The 21,049-nt window shown below is 37.0% G+C and overlaps 4 protein-coding genes across 4 annotated transcripts; 1 reads left to right on the top strand and 3 right to left on the bottom strand.

Moving 5' to 3' along the window:
* Positions 1 to 352: 352 nt before the first annotated feature.
* LOC113749207 (midasin) lies at positions 353 to 4,688 on the bottom strand. Its single transcript, XM_027292884.1, has 11 exons — positions 4,029 to 4,688; positions 3,843 to 3,897; positions 3,645 to 3,744; positions 3,316 to 3,547; positions 3,038 to 3,091; positions 2,807 to 2,946; positions 1,976 to 2,534; positions 1,774 to 1,888; positions 1,578 to 1,627; positions 1,048 to 1,191; positions 353 to 847 (listed from the first exon to the last, which is right to left on the bottom strand). Exons 1-11 carry the CDS (start codon positions 4,686 to 4,688, stop codon positions 605 to 607), a joined length of 2,352 nt encoding a protein of 783 aa, XP_027148685.1. The 3' UTR covers positions 353 to 604.
* A 940-nt stretch (positions 4,689 to 5,628) lies between these two features.
* Positions 5,629 to 8,337, bottom strand: LOC113749023 (outer envelope pore protein 24B, chloroplastic). The gene is made up of 3 exons (XM_027292651.1): positions 8,049 to 8,337; positions 7,604 to 7,963; positions 5,629 to 5,938 (listed from the first exon to the last, which is right to left on the bottom strand). Exons 1-3 carry the CDS (start codon positions 8,244 to 8,246, stop codon positions 5,858 to 5,860), a joined length of 639 nt encoding a protein of 212 aa, XP_027148452.1. The 5' UTR covers positions 8,247 to 8,337; the 3' UTR covers positions 5,629 to 5,857.
* A 1,660-nt stretch (positions 8,338 to 9,997) lies between these two features.
* On the top strand, positions 9,998 to 15,078 carry LOC113749831. The gene is made up of 6 exons (XM_027293699.1): positions 9,998 to 10,062; positions 11,094 to 12,725; positions 12,815 to 12,893; positions 13,623 to 14,041; positions 14,503 to 14,601; positions 14,722 to 15,078. The coding sequence occupies exons 2-6, from the start codon at positions 11,178 to 11,180 to the stop codon at positions 14,875 to 14,877; spliced, it is 2,301 nt and encodes a 766-aa protein (XP_027149500.1). The 5' UTR covers positions 9,998 to 10,062; positions 11,094 to 11,177; the 3' UTR covers positions 14,878 to 15,078.
* Positions 15,079 to 15,622: 544 nt separating this feature from the next.
* On the bottom strand, positions 15,623 to 16,746 carry LOC113749204 (transcription repressor OFP7-like). The gene has a single exon (XM_027292882.1). The coding sequence runs from the start codon at positions 16,744 to 16,746 to the stop codon at positions 15,715 to 15,717; it is 1,032 nt and encodes a 343-aa protein (XP_027148683.1). The 3' UTR covers positions 15,623 to 15,714.
* Between the last annotated feature and the right edge of the window lie 4,303 nt (positions 16,747 to 21,049).

Here is a 21,049-nt window from a genome sequence, read left to right as displayed (position 1 = left end):
TGACTATCCTTCAAGTCAATAGTTAGAAAGAATAAGGACTGGTAGCATGGGTGACTCAATCTTCCCAGACGTGCATCATTTTCACCTTCGAAAGATTCATTGACATCCTAAATTCTAAAAGGACAAAAACGATGTATTGCATGGTTCTGCTGTTTCTTGGCCCGACCACACTTGATACAGACGTTAATTTGTATCTACTGAGTCAGCTGAAACGAAGAAGATTCATTCTCCATTCATTTCATGTTTTGCTCTGACGTTTTCCTTACATTTTCACACGGTGAGGGCAAGAATCTAAAAAGAACAACCTTGTGGAAGATAAAAGATAGATCGTCACATCTGATTTGCTATCATTAAAGATTACAAAGAGAAACAGATGGCCTCTGCTCAAAAGCGAACCGTGAGTAAAATTCCCAGAAATGACAAAAGCCACCAGGGCCCAGGCCACATCCAATTTGCCACCCTTGATTTCGGATTTTCATTATCTTTGTTTCTTTTTCTGGATACGCTTTTTCCGACTAGACTAGAAGAAGAGAAGCGTTAATTGGCCTTTCATAGTTTCACATCATTGCCTATTCAAAGTTGAAATGAATTCCTGGGAGTCTAATTAGTTTCTCCCCTCTATCTTAATTGGCTTCTTTGGAACTCTAAAAGTAGCCAAGACATGAGATAAGTCAACCGGATCATCACGATTATAGCTCATAGACCGAATTGAGGACTGTTTCAATGTCTCAAATAATGAAGCACCGGAAGCTCTTACACCACAAGTACTTCTGTATTGACTACTGAACTTGGCTTGCGAGCTACTGACTGTAGCAGTAACGGTCCTCATTGGTTTTTCTTTAGAGATCTGCATTTTCAGAAGCAAATACCACAAGAATAAGTTCCTGCTACATTCAGCCACAAAAGGGGCACTACTTTAACTACAGTGAGGCAGAAATGTACATGAAGGTTCTGAGGCACTCATGAAGTTTAATTATTTAGGCTATCTAGTTAAGTTTATGTGGGTTACAGTAGCTGAAAAGCATTGATGAATGACACAATGCTTACTGTATCTAAAGAGTCGTCTGATTTCGAGATTGAAGTTCTGCTATTGCTGTCATCCCTCCCAAAAATAAATGATCGAACTGTGCCTGAACCTTGCTTGTGGGATGAAGGAAGAGAATGGTACGACGATCGACCAACGAAAGATGACTGCAACAGTTTAAGAGAACAGCTATGATTAGCTTGCTTAGCTTATGTTTTTTACAAGAAAAGTTCACGAATCTAAAGCAGATAAGAGCTTCCATTCAGAAAACTTGCTTCTTGTAATGCTAAGGTTAATAGATCTATCCCAAAGATAATGAATTCTAGTACCACAAAGCTGAATCCTACAAGTCCTTGAGAAAATCCATATCCCTTTAAAGCAAACCATTGCCGAATACTGACATGGGGCATGGTATTTGTGCTTGAACATTTTCTAGCACCCCTTGTAGCACTGCTCAGTTATAATTGGATGACAGACCCAATACCAGGTATCTACCAAGGGGTAATTTCAACCTCTTTGAAATTCTATACCCATTACTGTAAGGTGAGTTTACCTTTGAAAAACTCCTACTCTGTCCTCCTTTTAGCTCTGACTCAAAGTACGCTGCAAAGGAATAAAGTAACAAGTATGAGAAATCCAGACAGATAAACATAAGATGCAATCCATTTCAGATTGCCATTTGACATGGATTACATGGTGCTTGCATGCATTAAGAAAGTTCAAACTGCATCAAGAAGAAAGTATCTTACATGATGCTTTTGCTTTCTTCTTGTTTTCTGGCACAATATTAAGCTTCTTTATGAGACCAAACACTTCCCTGGAACTTTCATCCTCCATAGGTGAAACCAATGTTGCCTGTTCTTCCTGTTTCAATCTTCTGAATCTTAATCTATTTGAAAAGAATAAAAAGCCAAAATCAAAACAAACAAAGCAAAAGAGAAACGAACTAACTGCTCTAACAAGAAGATGCTGCTTAACACGCCTCCTTTCAACCTCCTCATCCTCATCAGATATGAATGAGTCATCTTTATCCAAAAACATCTGAGTAATTATTTGCTTTGCTTTCTTTGTATTCATGCGAGCATAATTTCTTGGTACCACATCCTCATCATTACAGTCCTCTCCATCCTCAATCTCTTCTTGCTCCTCACCAACCAAGGCAGTGTCTTTGGGTTCTGAGCCAACCTTTAATCTCTGAAGCAGATTGTCTGTTCCAGCCTCATCTTGCTGCTCAAGCCACTTCTGATGAAGTTCATTCCGTCTATCACAATCAATTGGCCTCTCTTCATACTCAGTTGCTATTATGTCATTGAGTTCCTCAGAATCTTCCATGTCCTCATCTTCTTCGGTTTCTTTGGAGTGGAGCAGTTCATTATCACTGTCATCTTCTTCCTCAGCTTCCTCATCCAGAAAAGCTTTAAATGGAGCACCTCTTGGAGAGGTACTGTCATCCTCACCTCCATGTGGTAGAGGATCAATGTTCTCCTTGTAATTGTCCTCATCTGAAGAACTGCAAAGCAGAAACTTTCTAAGTTGTACGAGTAAATAATTTCAATGCAGTAATATCATCCCCATGATTAAAAAGTTAAGCACTTAAGCTTCATACACAAATACTGCACAAAAAATGACACCATAGAAAAGAAGCAACAGGCAAAAGACAAAGTATTTTATCAAGTACGAAGCTATGTTGCGTTACATTAATGTACTCAACAAACTTTGAAAAGGATGAGGTTGCCTGTCTTTTTTATTTTCTGGGTTGATAATGGAGTTGACTTCACTTACCTATCATTAGAAGGTACTGAATCAAACTTCAAATTCATAGCAAGTAAAGATGGTGCCATAACTTCTTCCAAAGGACTATCCTGAAGGCCACCAGGCAGCTCATCATAGCATTCCTTTGTTTCTGAATCCCCAAAAAGATCCTACAAAGCCAGCAAATACCATTCAAACAGTCAATAAACATGATCAGCAGAAATGGACTTCCCTTTTTCCATACAAAAATATGAATCTAACCTGTGTATCATCAATAGGTGCTCTAAACGTAGGTGAGGGTTTCTCACTTGAAGCCTGCAGTGAGATGGTACAACTTTTCATACAGCAAACCAGATCAAAAATTTGCAGGTAACTACAAGGTTTTAAGTTCATTTAATCATAGCAATAGCATCTAGCACAAATAGATTGTTCATCCTCTAACCCCTGAAATATACAGTGATATGCTATAATTCAAACAACAAATACATTAGAAAAGTGGAGCATGTGCTTCTGATTATTCGCTATCCAACTTCCCTTACCTCATCAGGGGGACCAATCTCATGGCTTGAAGGAACTAGAGGTTCATCAGATTTATCTACGTCTAAAGCATCTCGACTTGGTAACACTGGACATGCCACTATATCTTCTACCGCTTTTGATAATTTATCTTCTCTCTCTTCCAGTAATCTGCTTGTTGGCTGATAGCCAATATCATCTCTTCGAACACCACCGTTTGCAGCAGCAAAAGCATTATTGTTTAGAATTAAGTTTCTGCCAACCAAAAGTTAGTATCATAATGTCTATCTACTGATAAATACCAAAAAGTTCATTTGTAGAAGGCAACAAAATTGGCTCTAGAGATACTCACTTTTTAGAAAGCTCACGTTTTCTCTGCCGGATCTTCTCCAAGACTGAGGATATCGGTTTTTTAACCACGGGTATGGGTTTAAATGCAGCTTCTGTAGTTTCTGAACAAAAGGGCAGAAGAAAAACCTAAACAACAGTCATTTACATAATAACTTCAACGTTGGCAGTTTAGAGCAACTGTGTAAAATTTGGTAGAAACCTCGCAATAGCCTCTGCGATTCAGCGTGAAGTTGCTTAAGGTAAGTTTTTCTTTCCTGCACATCAACACAACAAACAAATTAGTTTTACATGGATGAAAAGATTTTGGAAAAGAAAAAGAAAAAAGAATAAAATCTTGTAGGCAGTACAACTAGGAAGAAATGCAGATGAAATGAATTCTTATTACCTTTTCTTGTCTCCTTTTGTCTGAAGCAGAAACTTTAGATTTCATGTCATCATCAACAGTAGTATCATTCTTAGTTCTCTTACTTTTCTTTTTCTTACTACTATCCCCTTCCATCTCATCTGTCTTATTGTCCACATCCAGTTCAGAAGTAGCCCTTTTCTTCTCGAATTTCTCCGACTTGGAATCACGATCCTGTTCAACATCAGCCACATCATCGAACTCCAAAGCCCTCTTAGCCTCTCTGCTGTCTTTCTCAAGTGCCATTTCCGCATCCATCTGATTATTGTTTTCAGATGCCAATTCTGAATACGTCCGATTATCTTTTTCAAATGCCAATTCCGAGTCCAGTTCCTCTGAATCCATCCTAATATATCCCTCGGATTCCATTTCGGTCCCGACGTGAGACGGCAATGGCGATTCATTTGAGTCATCAAAAAAAGAATCAAGTGTTTTGGTTGCTGAAGCTTCTAGAGCTTCCAATCGGGCAAAGTCAACCCTCGGAATGCCTAGCAAAGGGTCTAATGAATCGGGTTGCTGCGGCGACGGTGGCTTGCTGGAGACTTCCGTTGCTTTCTTCTTCAAGCGTTTGAGCCTTCGATTTTGGGGTTGTGGGGAAGGTTGGAGGGGTGAGGATGATTGATAATCATCGTCACTGTCCATTGCTAATTTGAGAGGGGAGAGAAATCTGGAGTTTTTATTGATTAGAGGATGGAGAACGGAGAATGGATCTGCTCTAGCGATTTCTTTTTCATCTTTTGGGATGTAATTGAGGTTTAGCAGTTTAGGCGGCAAGTTTTCAAATTTTGAGGAAAAACCAGATTGGCGCAAAATAGAGATACCATGAAATTAGCCGCCAAAAGCGTACGGTAATTTTGGAAATAGGTTTTGCGAAGGTCATTGGATTACTATCATACACTGCGAATCTGCGATTGCGTTTGGGATCAAGCAGGTTTAATGCCGGTTCTTCGTATTTGTATTTGTATGCATCTTGTGTAATTTCTGTCATTAGTGGAGACTTTATAAAATTATGATGTTTATTGTAAAAAAAAAAAGAAAGAAAGTAGGTTTAACATCTTTAACAGTCGTCGGCTATCAAATCTTGAAGGAGAGGTCCTAGCTACGTCCAGAATTGTCTCATGTCTCTTGCCTCTGCAACTAATCACCAAAACATAAACAGAACAATTAAGAATCCAAAATGCTAACCAACATTGGATCTTGTCACTTAATTATCTATTTTTTTGGCTTGTAGTAGTCGAACCATGATCAAAAGCTGATACGTTTTCATTTTGTGGAGAGGGGATAAGCTTGCTAATTGCTGTCACATGCATCTTCTAATTATCTGGTTCCGACCAGCTTCTACAATAGTCGGAGCGATATCGTTTGCAGATCATGGAATTTTAGAGACCGGCTCCAGTTGCTGGAAGCATATGGAATTTTACAAGCCAGACCAATAATTCGCAAGCGTGGAAACCTTGTAGGCCCTTGACACCAATTGTTTGTATAGCAAAAGTTTGCTTGAACACAGTAGTGAAATTCGAAAACCATCTAAGTTAAGACGGTCAGATTTTTTGTTTCCAAATGATTGATGGCTCTATTCAAGTAATCAAACTTATAGAAATTTTTATTCGAGGAAAGAGTGCATATCTGGAATCCGCCGCACGTCAAGAAAAATATAAATAGAAGTTCATGGATCACCGCTCAGAAATTTCATAATCACATTTGAAATGTGAAAAAAAATGGCATACAATTGAGCCAAAAAATATGAAGCAGTCACAAGGAGACAGGTTGATCTGAATGGTTGCAGCAGGGTAATGAAACCAGAGGTAGGGTCACATCTCAAAGTCCCAAGCACTCTCAGCAGTTAATTTAGGCATTTTCCTTTCATCTGCCAAGTTGAGTGATGCTGAAATCTGAAAGGAAGAGGGACAAAAATTAAGAGTAGAAGTGAAAAGCCAGCAGAACGTTCAATTACCAAGATTAACCTAGTTAAAATGATGCCTAAATTTGTAAGGGACGAGACAAGCAACATTAAATGCCACTTCTACTCTAAGTTTATGCTCCATTATAAGGACCTAAGCATTTTGCCAGTCCATATCTACTCATGCATCTTTTGCATCATGGCTTGGAAGCATATGGAAACACAACAACATCCAACATACCCAATAGCCTTCGTATCAAGGCATTGTCATTTTTCTGTTGTATCCAAGACACATCAGCCACAACATCATTGCATGTGTCAAGATAATAATTACCCAAAATATCTCAAAAAGAATGTACAAAGGTACTAGTAAAGTGGCAACCGTGTAACCCAGGCAGCAAGTCAATCAAAAATAAAGGAAAATCATCATAAAACACTCCATCACTCCAACATGGATTGCATTTTTATGTGTACTGGATGCCACAAGTAAAGAGTAGACAACATGCATGAATGATAGCCACATTCTGCATAGATTAGCAATTGAAGAGCGGATGACAACATTTTTTAACTTCTGAAAATATATGCTAACTCTCATTTAAGTTTTCAGGTCACATTTCTGACCTTTAAAAAAAGAAGTGGAAATACTTAACTCACTAAGATCTATTTACAAAACTTTCACACAACAGCATTCTCATTGGGTAACTAAAGCCCAATTAACTATCTGATTGAAACTCCTCCTTTACATTCTGCTGAATATATGAAGTAGATGTCTGCGATTAAGTTACACTCTTCTGCCAAACAAACAAATGAAATCAAAACAACAAAATTCTCCTTCAAAAGGGGAGATTCATCAATCTTAAATTGAAAGAGAAAGAGAACATACAAGCCAAATAGGAACTCTGAAAAAGTCATGGAAAGATCCATCAATGATGCGCACATACACGTACACATACACAGGTATAGAAGCATGTACCACCCCACACCAACTTTGGGCCCCTTAAAAATGCCACTTGAAATTCCAAGGGCACACCTTGACATGGAATCAGGATAGAAATTTCCACTGAAACAATGGCTATATCCAGAAGCTACATGCGATGATTTTCCAAAAAAACATATAAACCTAAACCTTGAATGCGTGACAGGTAGTATCCATATTCAACAACTAGAGGTTAACCAAGTGCTCAAAACAGCACTTTTTATGATACAATTCTATTCTCATGAGATAAATTGTTCTGCACTTTCTCATATAGCACACAAACAAAATGCCAACAGAAATCATGCTACAGCAACTAAATTAGCACTTCATAGTCCGACAAAATTTAGGCTTCTGTAAATCAACATGCACATGTGCCATAAACCACTTAGAGATTACGAAACAGCAACTATTTTGATGCTTTGCGTATGAGGTGAAAGAGCAAACTGAGACCAAAACACCAGTGCCTAAGATGCAAATGCATTGTGAACTGAGATTTATGAAAGCCATAGGCATTTAGATTCACCGTATGATGATTCATGACTCCGCAACTGAATCACAACCTTATCCATAAGCTATAGCTCAAATAAAAATGCCTTCAAACTATACAACTGAAATTGATCCATAAGTTCTTCATAAAGGTCAACAACATAGCAACCAACAAATCAAACGGCAATGTAATACCTTAAACGAACCGTTCAATTTTGAATTCCTCGACCACTCAAGCCCCAAATTCTTACTCGAGGTCTGATAAGCAGCCCTGAACACATCATCGCCGTAAACCCTACGCGAAATAGCAAAATCCCACGAATTTTTGGAAAAATCATAGCTGGGCTCGAAAGTGGTCAGGCCACCATGGACGTAAGTGTACTTCAACTTACAATTCCCCGACCCCAACACGTGGTTAGCCGATACCTTATTGGCAGAATCAAACACCAAAGTCCCATCCAAACTAGTGCGATTATCACCCCTGCTGTGCATGTATGTCAAGTTCAATGGCTTCTCCGAAACCCTGATTGTGTTCATAAATTGAAACCTAAAGTCCTGAAAATGCCCAAATATTTATCACAATCAATAAGTAAACCTAATTTGGGGGTGAATTTCTGCTTTCTTCAGTAAACAGGAATACCTTTTTGGGGACGTTGTAGTCGACGATGAAGAAACCTGGTTTTTCTACAGCTAGAGCTAAACCGTTTAAGTTGGGGCCGCTGACTATGGTGGCGTCAGTCATGGAAGCGCGGAGCCTAATGTCACCGGCGTTAACGGCGACAGTAGCCGCCGCCGCCGCTTTGTCTGTTTCATATCTGGCTTTGAATGACGCCTTCATTTCCTTTGTTGTTTTGTTTACCTAACCTCGAGAATATCAGTGAAATCATATGCTAAGCTGAGCGGGATAAGTAACAAAACGAGTGTCTAACAGGTTTACGGGGTTTCCCAAGTTTGCCTCGTTCCTTTTACATCAGTGAAGTCGTAATTTTTGCTGACTCCATGGATAGCGCCTTTTAGAAACGTTATTGGAAAGACTGCTTCGAAGTCTTTCTCTTTCATTAACTTTAATATCACGCCTTCACCAGAAGAGGAGGCATTACGACAGCTTGGAGTCAATGAGGCAAAGGAGCAACTTGAATCGTTCGGTATAGCACGCCTTTGAGGTTCGAATGCTTCATTGTCTACCACACAACTATACCACGCTTTTAAGTTGTTTTATGTATGATTGTCTTTCAAATTTTAACATGGCTTCAACGATATTTGCCTAAACAAAGTTCCTCAAATTACAAAAATGAACTTGTACTGTAATGATCCTATGATTTAGTCGACTAACTTGACACCAGAAATTCCCAAATACCAAAAATCATGAGTATAACCCAATATTTGAAACAATAAAAAAGTGTTTGTCTATGGGCATTAGTTCATGTGTTAGGTTTTTTAAAATGGTAAAACTAATTAGGGGAGGTGTATAAATGTAATGGAAGGATAATTATTTTTTATAATAATTGTTAGTGCGTATACTTATATGATAAATTAAAGGTGCATTTGATAAAATTAAAACCTAAAGTTTAAATTATTGAATTGTTAAATAATAAATCAAATATATTTGAATATATATCATATTCAATAATAAATGAATAGTTTATCACTTATTTTTGAAAGTATATTTTTTTTTTTGGTACAACGGAGGGCTTTCGACCCGTTAGCTTGGGACAAGTCTCGGGGTAACTATCCCTACAATGTCTTCTGCCAAAATATTCCTAACCCCATCAAGTGGATCCTGCAAAACTATAAACCCCATCTCCCCCTCTAGACTACACTTGGCAAACTATAAACCCCATCGCCCCCTCTAGACTACACTTGGCCAGATAATTTGCAACTCTATTTGCTTCTCTCCATGTCTGTGTCAGCTTACACTTTTTGGAAGCAAGTTTTGTCTAAAAAATTCAATATCACTTAATTAAATTCAGATGTTTAATTTTTTATTGTCAAACGCATAAAAATATATTAAGATCTGAATTCATTCAGTTTAAATGCTTAATTGGATTATTAAAACGGGACTATGTATGATTCAAATGTGTTAACAAACATCCATTGAACATTCATTGAAAAATTTTAAATAATAGTCCAAGTGAGGCACGCTTCTTTGCAAATGCAGTGTGTAGCCTAGCTAATGTAATCTAATCTATTATACCATCTAATTTCAGGTATATTCAATTAGCCGAAAATCATAAGCATATATCACCATTTGTAAACTACGAACACGAGGATAATATGGTATGAGGAATGCACTTATTTTTGCTCTTTTTCCTTAATGAAGCATCTTTTTCCACTCCTGTAAAGGACTAAGAAAAAACCATAATAATCAGTTGGGGTCTATTGGCTACTTTTTTTAAGCGTTTGGTGGGCTATGATTACTTATTTTATACCTAGGCGGGGTCTAGATGGAAATTGACCCAAACTAGAACCCTAGTTCCCGCCAAATGAATTGGCGCGAGATTTGTACCGGATTTCCCATGTCATAGTACTTTTACCATCTGCTACACACAAGTAAATCTCAGCTTCCTACCACCCAAAAAAAAAAAAATAATCAGCTTCTCCGCCTCTGCCCACTTAGGTTCTCTCCATCTCCCCTTGCGCATCAGAATCTTCAGGTATCCTTTTATTATAGCATTCTTCATTCTTAGATCCGTGCATTAGCGTTGCATTTTTTACTTTATATATGTTTCTATGTAGATTCTTTGTTAAAAATTTGAAGCTATGGGCGGACAAGGAGCGTTGGGTTGTTTTATGTGAAAAAAAGCATTTATACTGGTTTAGTTTGCAATTTCAATCATGCAATTGCAATTTGCAAGGAAATAGGCTGTGAATTTTCTGTGATGTGTTAGTGGACCTCCTTGAAACTATAGTCGATTAAGGATTGGAAACGAAAATTATGAATTGAACTGGGCAATTTATGTATCTCACCTATACGATATTAATATGGAAAAATGGAAAGATTAGAATGTTGTCTTTTTCATTTTTTTTCCCAAGATCGTGTTAATAGTGTTACTGTTTATATATTGGCAATGCTTTTAGCGTATTTCATTGAGCTTTTGCCCACAATGAATGGAAACATTTGAACTACACTGAAAGAGGTAGTCAATTGTCAAAATTCAAGGGCTTCTGAAAGCTTTCTTCAAGAATAACCTCTTTTTAATTATTCTCCGTTTAATTTGAACATAGTAATATAGTATGTCACAGCCACCAGTATCTAAACTCCAGTGTTGTTCACTACAATTTATTATCCTTTTTTGCCTTATCTAAGTTTTGCTAATGTAAAATAGCTTCAATTTCACAGTTATACCACATTGATTCCAACTTTTGTCACACCAATGTATGGCTTTTGCTTTGCTTCATTAGCACGATCACAAGTATGTTTGAATTACAAATCAATATTGCTGCTTTTTATTATTAATATCAAGTATTAATTTCATAAATGTATACTTTAAGTTTTTTTTTTTTGGGTCTAAAGCTTTTGTTAAGAACAAAGGATGGGCTTGCTTGACTTCTTAGGTGAATTTTAAGAAAAAGACTGACACTTTCTTGTCAACATGTTTCTAGGCAAAATAAGTGCCACGCATTTGCTTGGTTTAGGAGTTTGATCCACTTTATACACGTACTGGTATTTTTTGCACAAATGCAGATGTCCGTGAGCTGAAGTGGTAACCTTCATTTTCTTGTCAACAAGCTATCATGAGATAGAGAGGGAAGGTTCAGTTATCCAACTATGGAGAGGAGGAGCTGCAGCAATCTACATTTCATCAATGCTATAAAGGGCAATTTGGTTTCAAAACTCTGCAATGTTAATTCCTGTGGCAAGCCGGCCCTCATGTTCAAGAAATTAAAAGACATTTACAACACTGGAGAGATGAGAACTACTTCACACAGTTTTCTGCAGTCAGGTTCAGGGCTTAGCAGTGACAGGGTCAAGATTGAGAGCCAATGTCTGCCACTGGCAGTCCGAAGTTTGCAGGAGGTTCACCCTGCAAGAAATGAAGCTGTTTGCTCTATCAGTGATGGTGAAACTGGCAATGATTCAGATGACGATATTTTTGGAAAAATGACACTGAAACAACTTAAGCAGAAGTGCAAAGTAAAGAAGAGAAGACGTTCCGTTTCTGTTGGTTTGAATCCTCAACATGTTCACATAAAACTGGAGCGGGAGGATGATGAATCTGACCTCAAGGTCCCCCTAAGTAGCTTGAAAATGAAGTCTCCAAAGGCTAAAAAAAAGTGTATAAGAAGTAGTTCCGAATCTTCTGAACTTTCTGTTTTTAAAATAAAGTCTGAACAAGGTCTGGATCCTGAAAGTTCAGTGCAATTTCATGGGGGTTTGCATTCAGTCGCTCATGTTAAGACAGAGGTTCCAGAACCTGAACTTGAAGGATGCCAAAACAGTACCCCCTTTGTTGATGAAACCTTCACTGTCAATCCCACTTATGAATCAAACATCATTCAAGTTATAAATGATGGAAACAGTGGGAGAGTTGAATGCCGAAGGTTGGAGCCAGATCTAGATGGAGAACAATACCAAAGCTGTACTCTTAATCAAGTTTCCTATGACCATCTGGAGTATGTTGAGCCTCTTTGTGTTCTCGTACCCAGTTTTGAAGATCTTATGGATGTGAGCAATCAAGAGGAAAGGCACCATCAGTTTCTGGATATGCCTAGTTCAGAATTTGGGAGAGAGGGACAGATAGAGCAGCCTCTCGAAACAATTTCGCATGGCAAAGATCAAAGTTCAGATGTGAATGGTTGCTCCGGAAGTTGTCATCTGCATGAGTTCTCAGTGCAGAGCAGTAAGCCTGTAGTTCAAGTTCCTGAATTGGTGGTTGACGATAGCACTGGCAAAAAGGAACCTTACTACGGTGGTGAGTCTTGCCTGTTACAGGGTACATTAAACAAGAAATTGACTACAAATCAGCAAATTGCTACATTAGGTAGCCCTCATAGAACTTGTAGCTCATCTTGGGGGCCCCATCCCTGCTCAAGTACTGAAGAGGAGTTACTTTCCTCACAAGATGGTAAAACTGAGGAAAAGCAACAACTGAAAGGTAACATCATTGATATAGTAAACAACAATTTGAATAGCGAGAATCATATGGGTTTATTGGAACATGAGTTATCTTCTGATGAGGAGAAGAAAACTCCAATATCTACAAAAGTTCATTCAGAAAGGGAATACTCTTCATGGAACCAAAACTGTGCTTTTGAGGAAACGCACTCACCGTCAGCGCCGGTTCCAACTCCTGGGAGACTACTTTCAACTCGGAAGGTCAGGAATATACATTTTTGGTTGATGGCCATTTATTATTTTTTTAACCTGATGCAAGTAGCTTAAACTTAACGTCAAGCACACTGCAGGTCGTCTCTCCTACATCTCAAGAACGCTATTGTCTAGCTATGAATTCCACAGAATCAAGTTATGGTACAGACCTTCAGGGTAAGTCATAGATACTGTACATTCCTGGGTTTTCAGCACATATTCAATGCTACTCTCTTGTTTCCTTTTCCATCACTGAAATTGCATTTGGATGCATTATTAAGTCTGAAGGTAAACATTTTCTTTTAAGACATGGTTTTAAATGTATATCTCCACATTCCTGGATTGGCGGAGAGTCATAAATGTAGACTTGTACATGCAAGATGCCTTTTAGTCGTGTCTAAGATTAGAAAGATGATTGGGAGGAGCTGGGCACAAATAGCCATTGTTTCCTATTTCTGCAATGCAACAGCCCAATAGTGACTCAGATTATATAGCCGTAGAACCCAATGGTGCATTTCAATATCATATCTACCACAGTTTTGCATGCAGAGTAGAAACTACTCCTTATTTCATGCTTTTGCATGCATCAGTCACAATTTTTACAATACTAAATGCGTGTATATTTATACGAGTTTAAGTTGATGCTAGAAAGGAAGTGTACACTGACAAACAATCTAAATGTACTATGTAACTTCAAAACATTGATATGATTGTTCTGCTTATCTTTCTCATGTGGAATTTTGTTATTGCTCTTCTATGAGTATCTGAATATATAGTTCCATCTCAAACTTTTGATCTGAAGTTTCAGATTCGGTTATTGTTTGATTCCTGCTTTGCTTCTGGAGGAATTACTAATTGAACCTGCTGTTTCCTGAACACTCTTTTCTTGGCTTTCTATGGTTTTAGATTGTAAGGAGAACCTATGCACTTCAAAGCAAACTGAAGCCTTGCCCTTTTGTGAGGGATCGGATAAGCATGATAATGCATCTAAAATCCCCAAGGGACCGGTTGCAGTTAGTAGGACAAAATTCATCTTAAGCCCCTCACAGGTAAAAGGAAAAACAAAACGTGAGAGAACCTCTCCACCTAAAGGCAATCTTGAAGGTCCTCGTCTTTCTCGTTCCCTACCTAGAGTTACCACTGGATGCACTTCAGTTCAAGGTTGTTCTGAAAGTGCTATTGCTTTTTCACGGAGGCAGATGCATGACATCGAGTCTCTTGCAACGAAGCTCATGAGTGAGTTGAAGTCCATGAAGGAAATTGTTGAAGAAAAATTGCTCTTTGAGGCATACCGAAATGTCTCCTTAAAGAATGATGCTGATGAGGTATGCCCACTGCAAATGTGCATTTTTCTATCTTTTCTTTTTGAGTTTAATGGATCCTACTGAAAAATTACTTGCATTTGCCTGCCTTCTGGAAAATGCAATATTTCCAGTCATTTTCTTTACAACTTCTGTTGCATCTACTACCGTCTTATTTCCTCATTTTCATTTCCGGGGATGGTGTGTCAGGACTCTAGCAAATGGATTTGAAGTTGAAAGCAATTGCTCACTTATCACACTAAGTAAATTGCAATTTTTTTAATTCTGAAAATATGTTATACATGCAAACAGCCTATACTCTTTAATTAACTCTGTTGGTCTTGGGTTAGAGGGTGGTTGCAGTTTATTTTTTGTTTGAAGTTTATTTGTCCATGATCATCATAATGTTGGCATTCTACAAAAACTTCCTCATTCAAAGCAAACTGGTAAAATTCTTGGTATAATTTTCTTTTTGCCGCTAGCAGGTAAAAAATGCCATCACAAATGTAACAAAAGCTGAAGAATCAGCAAGGAAGTGGTTATCCATTATGGGAAGGGACTGCAATCGTTTCTGTAAGATCATGGTTAGTACCCTTTATTCAAGTCTTGATACAGGGGTATTGCATTTGTAATTGGTGCTATAGTGCTGTAACAATAGCTAACTAATTTTGCTTTAATGAGATGTGCATTTTGTTCTCTTGTAGAGTTTGACACAAAAATGTACCACACCTGCTTCTGCTGACGTGGTTCAGAGGGAGAGGAAAAGGATTTCGTTTGCTGATGAAGCTGGTGGCATGCTCTGTCATGTGAAGTTTTTTGAGAATGGCATGGCTTCCGATAACGAAAATCAGGAAGATTGAACCACATGATTTGGAAGGAATACATGGTATTTCCTGTAGGGGACCTGGGGTCTTGGGAAACAGGATTATGTACATTTTGGGGCTTTGTTTAGGTCAGAGTATTAAGTTTTCTCCACAGAGCTTTTCTTGGTTGCTTACTCGGATGACGACATTTACTGATGTATCATTGAAAGATATCTTAAGAAAAAGAAAAATTCTTGAGTGCAGAGTGTAATTCATTTGCATAGGCATTTACTGTTGTATCATTGAAAGATTTTTAAAAAAGAAAAATGCTTCAGCATAGAGCGTGATTCATTTGCATAAGGTGATCAGAGGTCGTTTTCCTGCAGTAAAGTGCATTTCGACATTATGCATAAACAAGTGGATTTATTGCAAGAAATATTAAAGCAAATGCTGAAAAAAGTTGCAGGCATTGTTAGAGTTGAAACTTTGGTCGAATTAGGAAGAACTGAGTCAGCTCTTAAACAGATAAAATAAAGCCCGATATTTGTATTAAAAAAGGAAGTGGCGTTTGTTTGGGAAACTGCAAATTGCCCTCCCTCCCCTTAGCAAATAGTATGTAAAAGAGAGACGCCATTCTTCCACTTGAACAAGTTAAATAGGTAAAGTCGAAATAACTCGTGCACAGTGGAATAAAACTAGATTGTACAAGTTTTGATTTACAACACTTTTTAGTTTCTTTTCAATTTTGATATTCAAGGGATTCAAAAACAAGCCTTGGTAGAAATGAATTAATTCAAAACACTTATACAGAGATAATATGTATATTGTAATGAGGGAAGTCAAAAGTAGAGCTGATGAACTGTCGATCTCTCCACCTTTTCAACCTGAAGAATTTTAAGGCTTGGAATCGGAAGAAAATAATTCCTCCCACACCTCAGTGAAAGCTGCCACAATAACCCCATGATGTTCCTTTGAATTCAGTGACAAAAAACACATTAACAATTTCTCCAATTCCTCGGGTTCAGACATTTCTTTCTCTAGTATCATTTCCAACATTGACATCTTAAAATCATCAAATGGATCTGCCGATTTCTTCACAATTGCGTAGCTCTCGTTCACCTTTCCATCCACCCCGCAAGGAAGTAGCCGCCCCAAAACCGTCTTCGTTGCAGATGAATCACTTTCCAGCGGCGGCATTGTTGATGTTGTTGCCAGTTTTATTTTCTCACCGTCTTTCCAACTATTTGAAACATAACGTTTCAACTTCCTTACTTTCCCATTTTTCTTGCTCTTTCTTGTTACATTTCCATTTATGGGCTTCCGAGTGCTCGGGGTTTTCACTGGATGACCAAAATCACAAGAAGATTCCAAGCTTGAACAAGTTGAAAGTAGGCCCTCACTTTCATCATTAGGATCATCGCCCTCTTCACTACTGAACCAACCACTATCAGCTGATGAAATGCTCACACTAAAACTGGTTGCAGCTGATTGATCCTTTACCCGGTGGTTTCCCTCGTTGTTACTGTTTTCTGCATTAAAAGAAGCAAAGGGCCACGCACTCTGGTCAAACTCATCCGAAGCCTCTGGAGAATTGTACAGTTTCTGCAAACTGTTGTTGTGCCTGTAACCAGGTGATTCCACGTTGCATGAAGATTCAGCATGGGTGTTGGTACATGGCAGTGGCTCTATAGTTTCCAAGCCAATTGGTAGGATTTTGGACGAAATGTTGCGCTTGCAGAAGAGGTGAATTGGTGTGGATGGTGGCGGTGCTGGTGACGGGTACGCAATGTCAAACGCTTTGGGAGTCGTAGAAGTAAATGCACGAGTCACCGGCGAAGGGCTATTTGCCGAATTGGTAGAAGACTTTCTGGAACGACAAAGTTGGAAAGAGGGAAGATGGAGTCGAAGTTTGAACGGTTTAGTCATGTTGCTCACCTTTTAGCTGGCAGAGAAGAAAAGTTGGTTTATTTGAGGTTGAAACACGAGGGTGCCTATTCTTTATATATGTACGGTAAGGGAAATGAAGGGGCTGCCGGCCGTTGGGAGTTTATATAATTCAGAATTAGGAGGGCGTTGGCTAATTCCAAATCGCTGGATGTTTGCTAGTGACCGTATCTAAGTGATGCCATCATGTAGTCCGTAAAGGAAAGGTACAGTTAATTCCTTCTGCGTCATTGTTGTGATTCTTGTGAAGAAAAGGCAGACCAGATTAATGACAATATGGGAAAGATGCTAAGAGCTGCACCTGTCTTGATTATAGAAGAGACACCTTGGAGGGCTGCAATTGCTTACAGGTTCAGCTTGAAAAAGTCATAAATTTTTTGTACTGGTCAAGGACTCAAGGTCATAAAGCAGTAATATATGGAGTATCAAATTAGTTTGGTCAAGAGGGTATTACATACAACTGCCTGTAGCTAGGTAAAATACAGCGCAAATTGCTGATCATTTTTTGCGGTGTGCATTCGTGGGGGTTGCAAATCGGGCCTGAAGGCAAGATATTGTAGATTATTTATGAGGCATACGGAATAATGTTCATAACCAATAACCAGTAGGAGTTGATAATCATTATGAGGCTATTGTGAATGTCATAATCATTATTGAAAACCTGCAAAGCCTGTGACCAGCCGTACGCAGAATAGTTGATCGCTACACCCCAAGAACCACAAATAAATCAGCTGTAGCGGAGAGTATATACTTTAATGCTGGTTGAAATAATTGAATGGGACAACCTGCGCATTCCTATACTTGTAATTAGGGGTGTGCATTCGGTGCAAAATCGGTAATTCGGTGCACTGAATTCGGTGAATTCGGTTATTCTACCTATAAAAATCTAAACCGTTTTCAATTCCGAATTAGCCATAACCGAATTCATACTGCAACCGATTTCAAATTTGAAAACGGTAATGAATTCGGTTAAACCGAATTCATCTATTAAAAAAAGTAATAATTTATCTATTAATTTAAACTAGAATAAACCTTAGACTATATAATGATTGGTGATAATTTACGAATTTATAATTTATAATGATTAATAATAAGTAATATTAGTTAGTAGTTACAATGAATTTATAATTTACAGTGATTAATAATAAATAATATTAGTTACAAACTTACAAATTACAATAATTAGTGATAAGTTATATTAGTTACAAACTTATAATTTATTTCAAATCAAAATAAAAACTTATTTACTTACACATGTTATTGTGAAAGTCAATACACTAATACATTGATTTGCAATTCACATGCATTCACTTACACTGCTTAGTTGTCTTGTCTATACTTAAAACCTTAAGATTAGTAAATAGATAATATGAATTTTAACTTATTTGATAACTTATACCTAGAATCCTTAGCCTATGATTTAAGGAACACAATGATTAGTGATAATTTATGAATTCATAATTTACAATGATTAATAATAAGTAATATTAGTTACAAACTTACAAATTACAATGATTAGTGATAAGTTATATTAGTTACAAACTTATAATTTATTTCAAATCAAAATAAAACTTATTTACTTACGTATGTTATTATGAAAGTCAATACACTAATACATTGATTTGCAATTCATATGCATTCACTTACACTGCTAACTGCTTAGTTGTCTTATCTATACTTAAAGGCTAAAGTCTTAAGAATTAAGATTAGTGAATAGATAATATGAATTTTTATATTAAATATGTAGAGTACACTAATACTTGCAAGTTACAGATTACGCATTCAAATATTCAATAATTCAAACATGAATGATATATCAAATTACCAATATCTAAATTCTAATTATGAATTATGTTTATTGTTTAATATTTAGTATTATACATATATGTATTAATTATTATCTAATTCTAGTCATGTTACTCATGTATAAAATAATAAGTATTATAGTTATCTTATATTGTTATGTATTACTATATATTTGTATTATTATAGTCATATAACAATTAACAAATACTAAAAGAATATATTGTACATTATTATATATTATTATTATTATAAGTACATGATATGATGATAATACCATATACTAATTATTATTAATAGCATTTACCTATATAATATAATAAAGTATTAGTAGTATATACTAATACTAAATAATATTTATCTATATATTATATAATTTTATATATCAATTTGGTAATTCGAATGCGGTAATGCGGTACCCGATTTCAATTACCGAATTTGAATGCGAAATCGGTTATTACCAAATTCATAATCTCATTACCTATTTCATACCATATTAGAATTCGGTGAATTCGGCATGTACCGAATTTGTACCAAATTACCAAATATCCGATTTCAAATTACCGAATTGAATTTGAAATCGGTTATGAATTCGGTAAGAACCGAATTTGCTCACCCCTACTTGTAATTGGTTGACAAAACGTGTGCGAAACCCAAAATCCTAAAAGTTTTGGATCGGTTTGCACGCGTTTTTGCATACTGACGGGGCCACGGCTGAGGCTGCACTTTGGCTGTGGCCAGCGGGCAATGTGGTTCGCAGAGAAGGGAGATGGGGAGGCAGGAGCGCTCGTCCCTATATATACACGCACAAAAGTTATAGGCTACTTATAGCAAATAAGCAAAGTTACAAGGATGAGAAAGGGGCAAAAACCGTGGTACTTAAAAAAAAGAACAGCGATAATTATCGTTACAACTAAATTCTTGAACGGTGTAACGTTTTGTAAGCAAATTGTTATTCATTATTAGTTATTTACGAGTTACAACTTGTTTAAATGATATTATATGGTTGTAGGTCTCCACGAATATATACTTGGGGAATATCATTACCCTGAATTTTGTGTATTAGCAGTAAATCATACGATAATAGCGATAATTATTTTGTACATAGATGATTTAGATGAGTTTATCATTGTCTATCTTCCGGCAAAGTTTCTTCTACCCTTTACCAAATTATAAATTGAACATTGTTTTCAACAAACTCTTTAGTTACAATAGCACATCAAGGTTTTTTTTTTTTCAAAAAAAAAAAATGTACTTCACGACATTGGCAGTAAGATCGTTGCTGCCCTGAGTCCGAAGAGCTAAGGTAAAACAGGCAGTGGGGAAAGAAACACGCCACCATATAAATTCAGCAATGGGTATGGGAAAAGAGGTGCTTTATTCCTTTGATGTCGCTTTGCATCTTGCTTGGAAAGCGAGAGAGTTCCTGACTCCCTGTTTTGGCCTTTGTCGGTTTTTGTGGTTTCATGGAGGGTTAACCATATCAGTCCAACCATTATTTTTTTTGGCCCCTAAGACATACATATATGTTGCAAAACTCCATCATTGCATGGGATTATCGGTGCTGCCAAAGGCGAATAAATCCAGTCTTTTGAAGCTAATTACGATGTTCTGATAATTTATTTCCCAAGTCACAGACTACCGTTCACACGCAATGGATCAAACTAATTAACGCTTGGTTTTGACCAAGTAAAATAACCATTTATAGAATTAAGCGTTTTTAGAGTGCTATAAACCAATGAAATAGAAACTCGATATCATGAAGTTGTTTAGTTTAACAGTTTCTTGATTCTTTGATCCCAATCGTCCAGAATTCAGCAAAGCATGCACGTAGACTTGGTTTTTGAATCTCGTTCAACTGGCTGATGCTTCCCGGCTCTATCAAATTAATCCTGTGGTGATCTTCTGCCCTTTGACTTGCGAGTATTCATATAAGAATAGTAAATTAACTAATAAATTGCGAATGAATATATCACACTTAAGAAAATATGAGTTTTGTACTCTTCATCGTCCAGTCTAGTAGTTTCCATTTGAATGATCCCCCGGTAAAAATGAAGGAACACAGGGTCGGTTTCGGTAGCAATTTACCTTTACTTGTGTGTTTCTCAACGTAAATTATGTAACATTATGGTCAACATTATTACTTTGCCAAAATTCTTAGTAATTTAACATTATTTTCAACATTATTTTTTGTCAAAGACTTGGTGCAATGGTTGATTCAGTTAAGCTAATTGCATACAAACAATTCTAGAGTTTGAATATAACCGGCGCATCTAATATTAAAAGGAAATTCAAATATTCTTCCAAATTGCCACAATTTAAGATTTTTCGTTTGAATTAACTGTTTTTTAGGGTGTTTTTGAAAAACTTTATTGTAGCAGTGTATATGAAAAAATTGTACTATAAAATTTGTTTGAAATATTTGATATATTGTATGAATGAGATGTTTTTTGAATTATTACTGTAACATTGTATTTAAAAA

Source organism: Coffea eugenioides, chromosome 10, assembly GCF_003713205.1.
Source record: "Coffea eugenioides isolate CCC68of chromosome 10, Ceug_1.0, whole genome shotgun sequence".
NCBI classification, from domain to species: domain Eukaryota; kingdom Viridiplantae; phylum Streptophyta; class Magnoliopsida; order Gentianales; family Rubiaceae; genus Coffea; species Coffea eugenioides.
Note: the sequence above shows the minus strand (reverse complement) of the source record. Positions and strands in the feature narration are given on the sequence as shown.

What these genes read in the sequence shown, in the direction of transcription:
- LOC113749207 (XM_027292884.1), bottom strand. Translation starts at nt 4,688, where the DNA reads ATGGACAGTGACGATGATTATCAATCATCCTCACCCCTCCAACCTTCC. An exon ending in TCAGTACCTTCTAATGATAG is followed by an intron (nt 2,535 to 2,806) that starts GTAAGTGAAGTC and finishes TCTGCTTTGCAG; the next exon opens with TTCTTCAGATGAGGACAATT. An exon ending in AGCATCTTCTTGTTAGAGCA is followed by an intron (nt 1,889 to 1,975) that starts GTTAGTTCGTTT and finishes AGATTGAAACAG; the next exon opens with GAAGAACAGGCAACATTGGT.
- LOC113749023 (XM_027292651.1), bottom strand. Translation starts at nt 8,246, where the DNA reads ATGAAGGCGTCATTCAAAGCCAGATATGAAACAGACAAAGCGGCGGCG. An exon ending in ACTACAACGTCCCCAAAAAG is followed by an intron (nt 7,964 to 8,048) that starts GTATTCCTGTTT and finishes GGGCATTTTCAG; the next exon opens with GACTTTAGGTTTCAATTTAT. An exon ending in AATTGAACGGTTCGTTTAAG is followed by an intron (nt 5,939 to 7,603) that starts GTATTACATTGC and finishes TCTTCCTTTCAG; the next exon opens with ATTTCAGCATCACTCAACTT.
- LOC113749831 (XM_027293699.1), top strand. Translation starts at nt 11,178, where the DNA reads ATGGAGAGGAGGAGCTGCAGCAATCTACATTTCATCAATGCTATAAAG. An exon ending in GACTACTTTCAACTCGGAAG is followed by an intron (nt 12,726 to 12,814) that starts GTCAGGAATATA and finishes AGCACACTGCAG; the next exon opens with GTCGTCTCTCCTACATCTCA. An exon ending in TTATGGTACAGACCTTCAGG is followed by an intron (nt 12,894 to 13,622) that starts GTAAGTCATAGA and finishes CTATGGTTTTAG; the next exon opens with ATTGTAAGGAGAACCTATGC.
- LOC113749204 (XM_027292882.1), bottom strand. Translation starts at nt 16,746, where the DNA reads ATGACTAAACCGTTCAAACTTCGACTCCATCTTCCCTCTTTCCAACTT.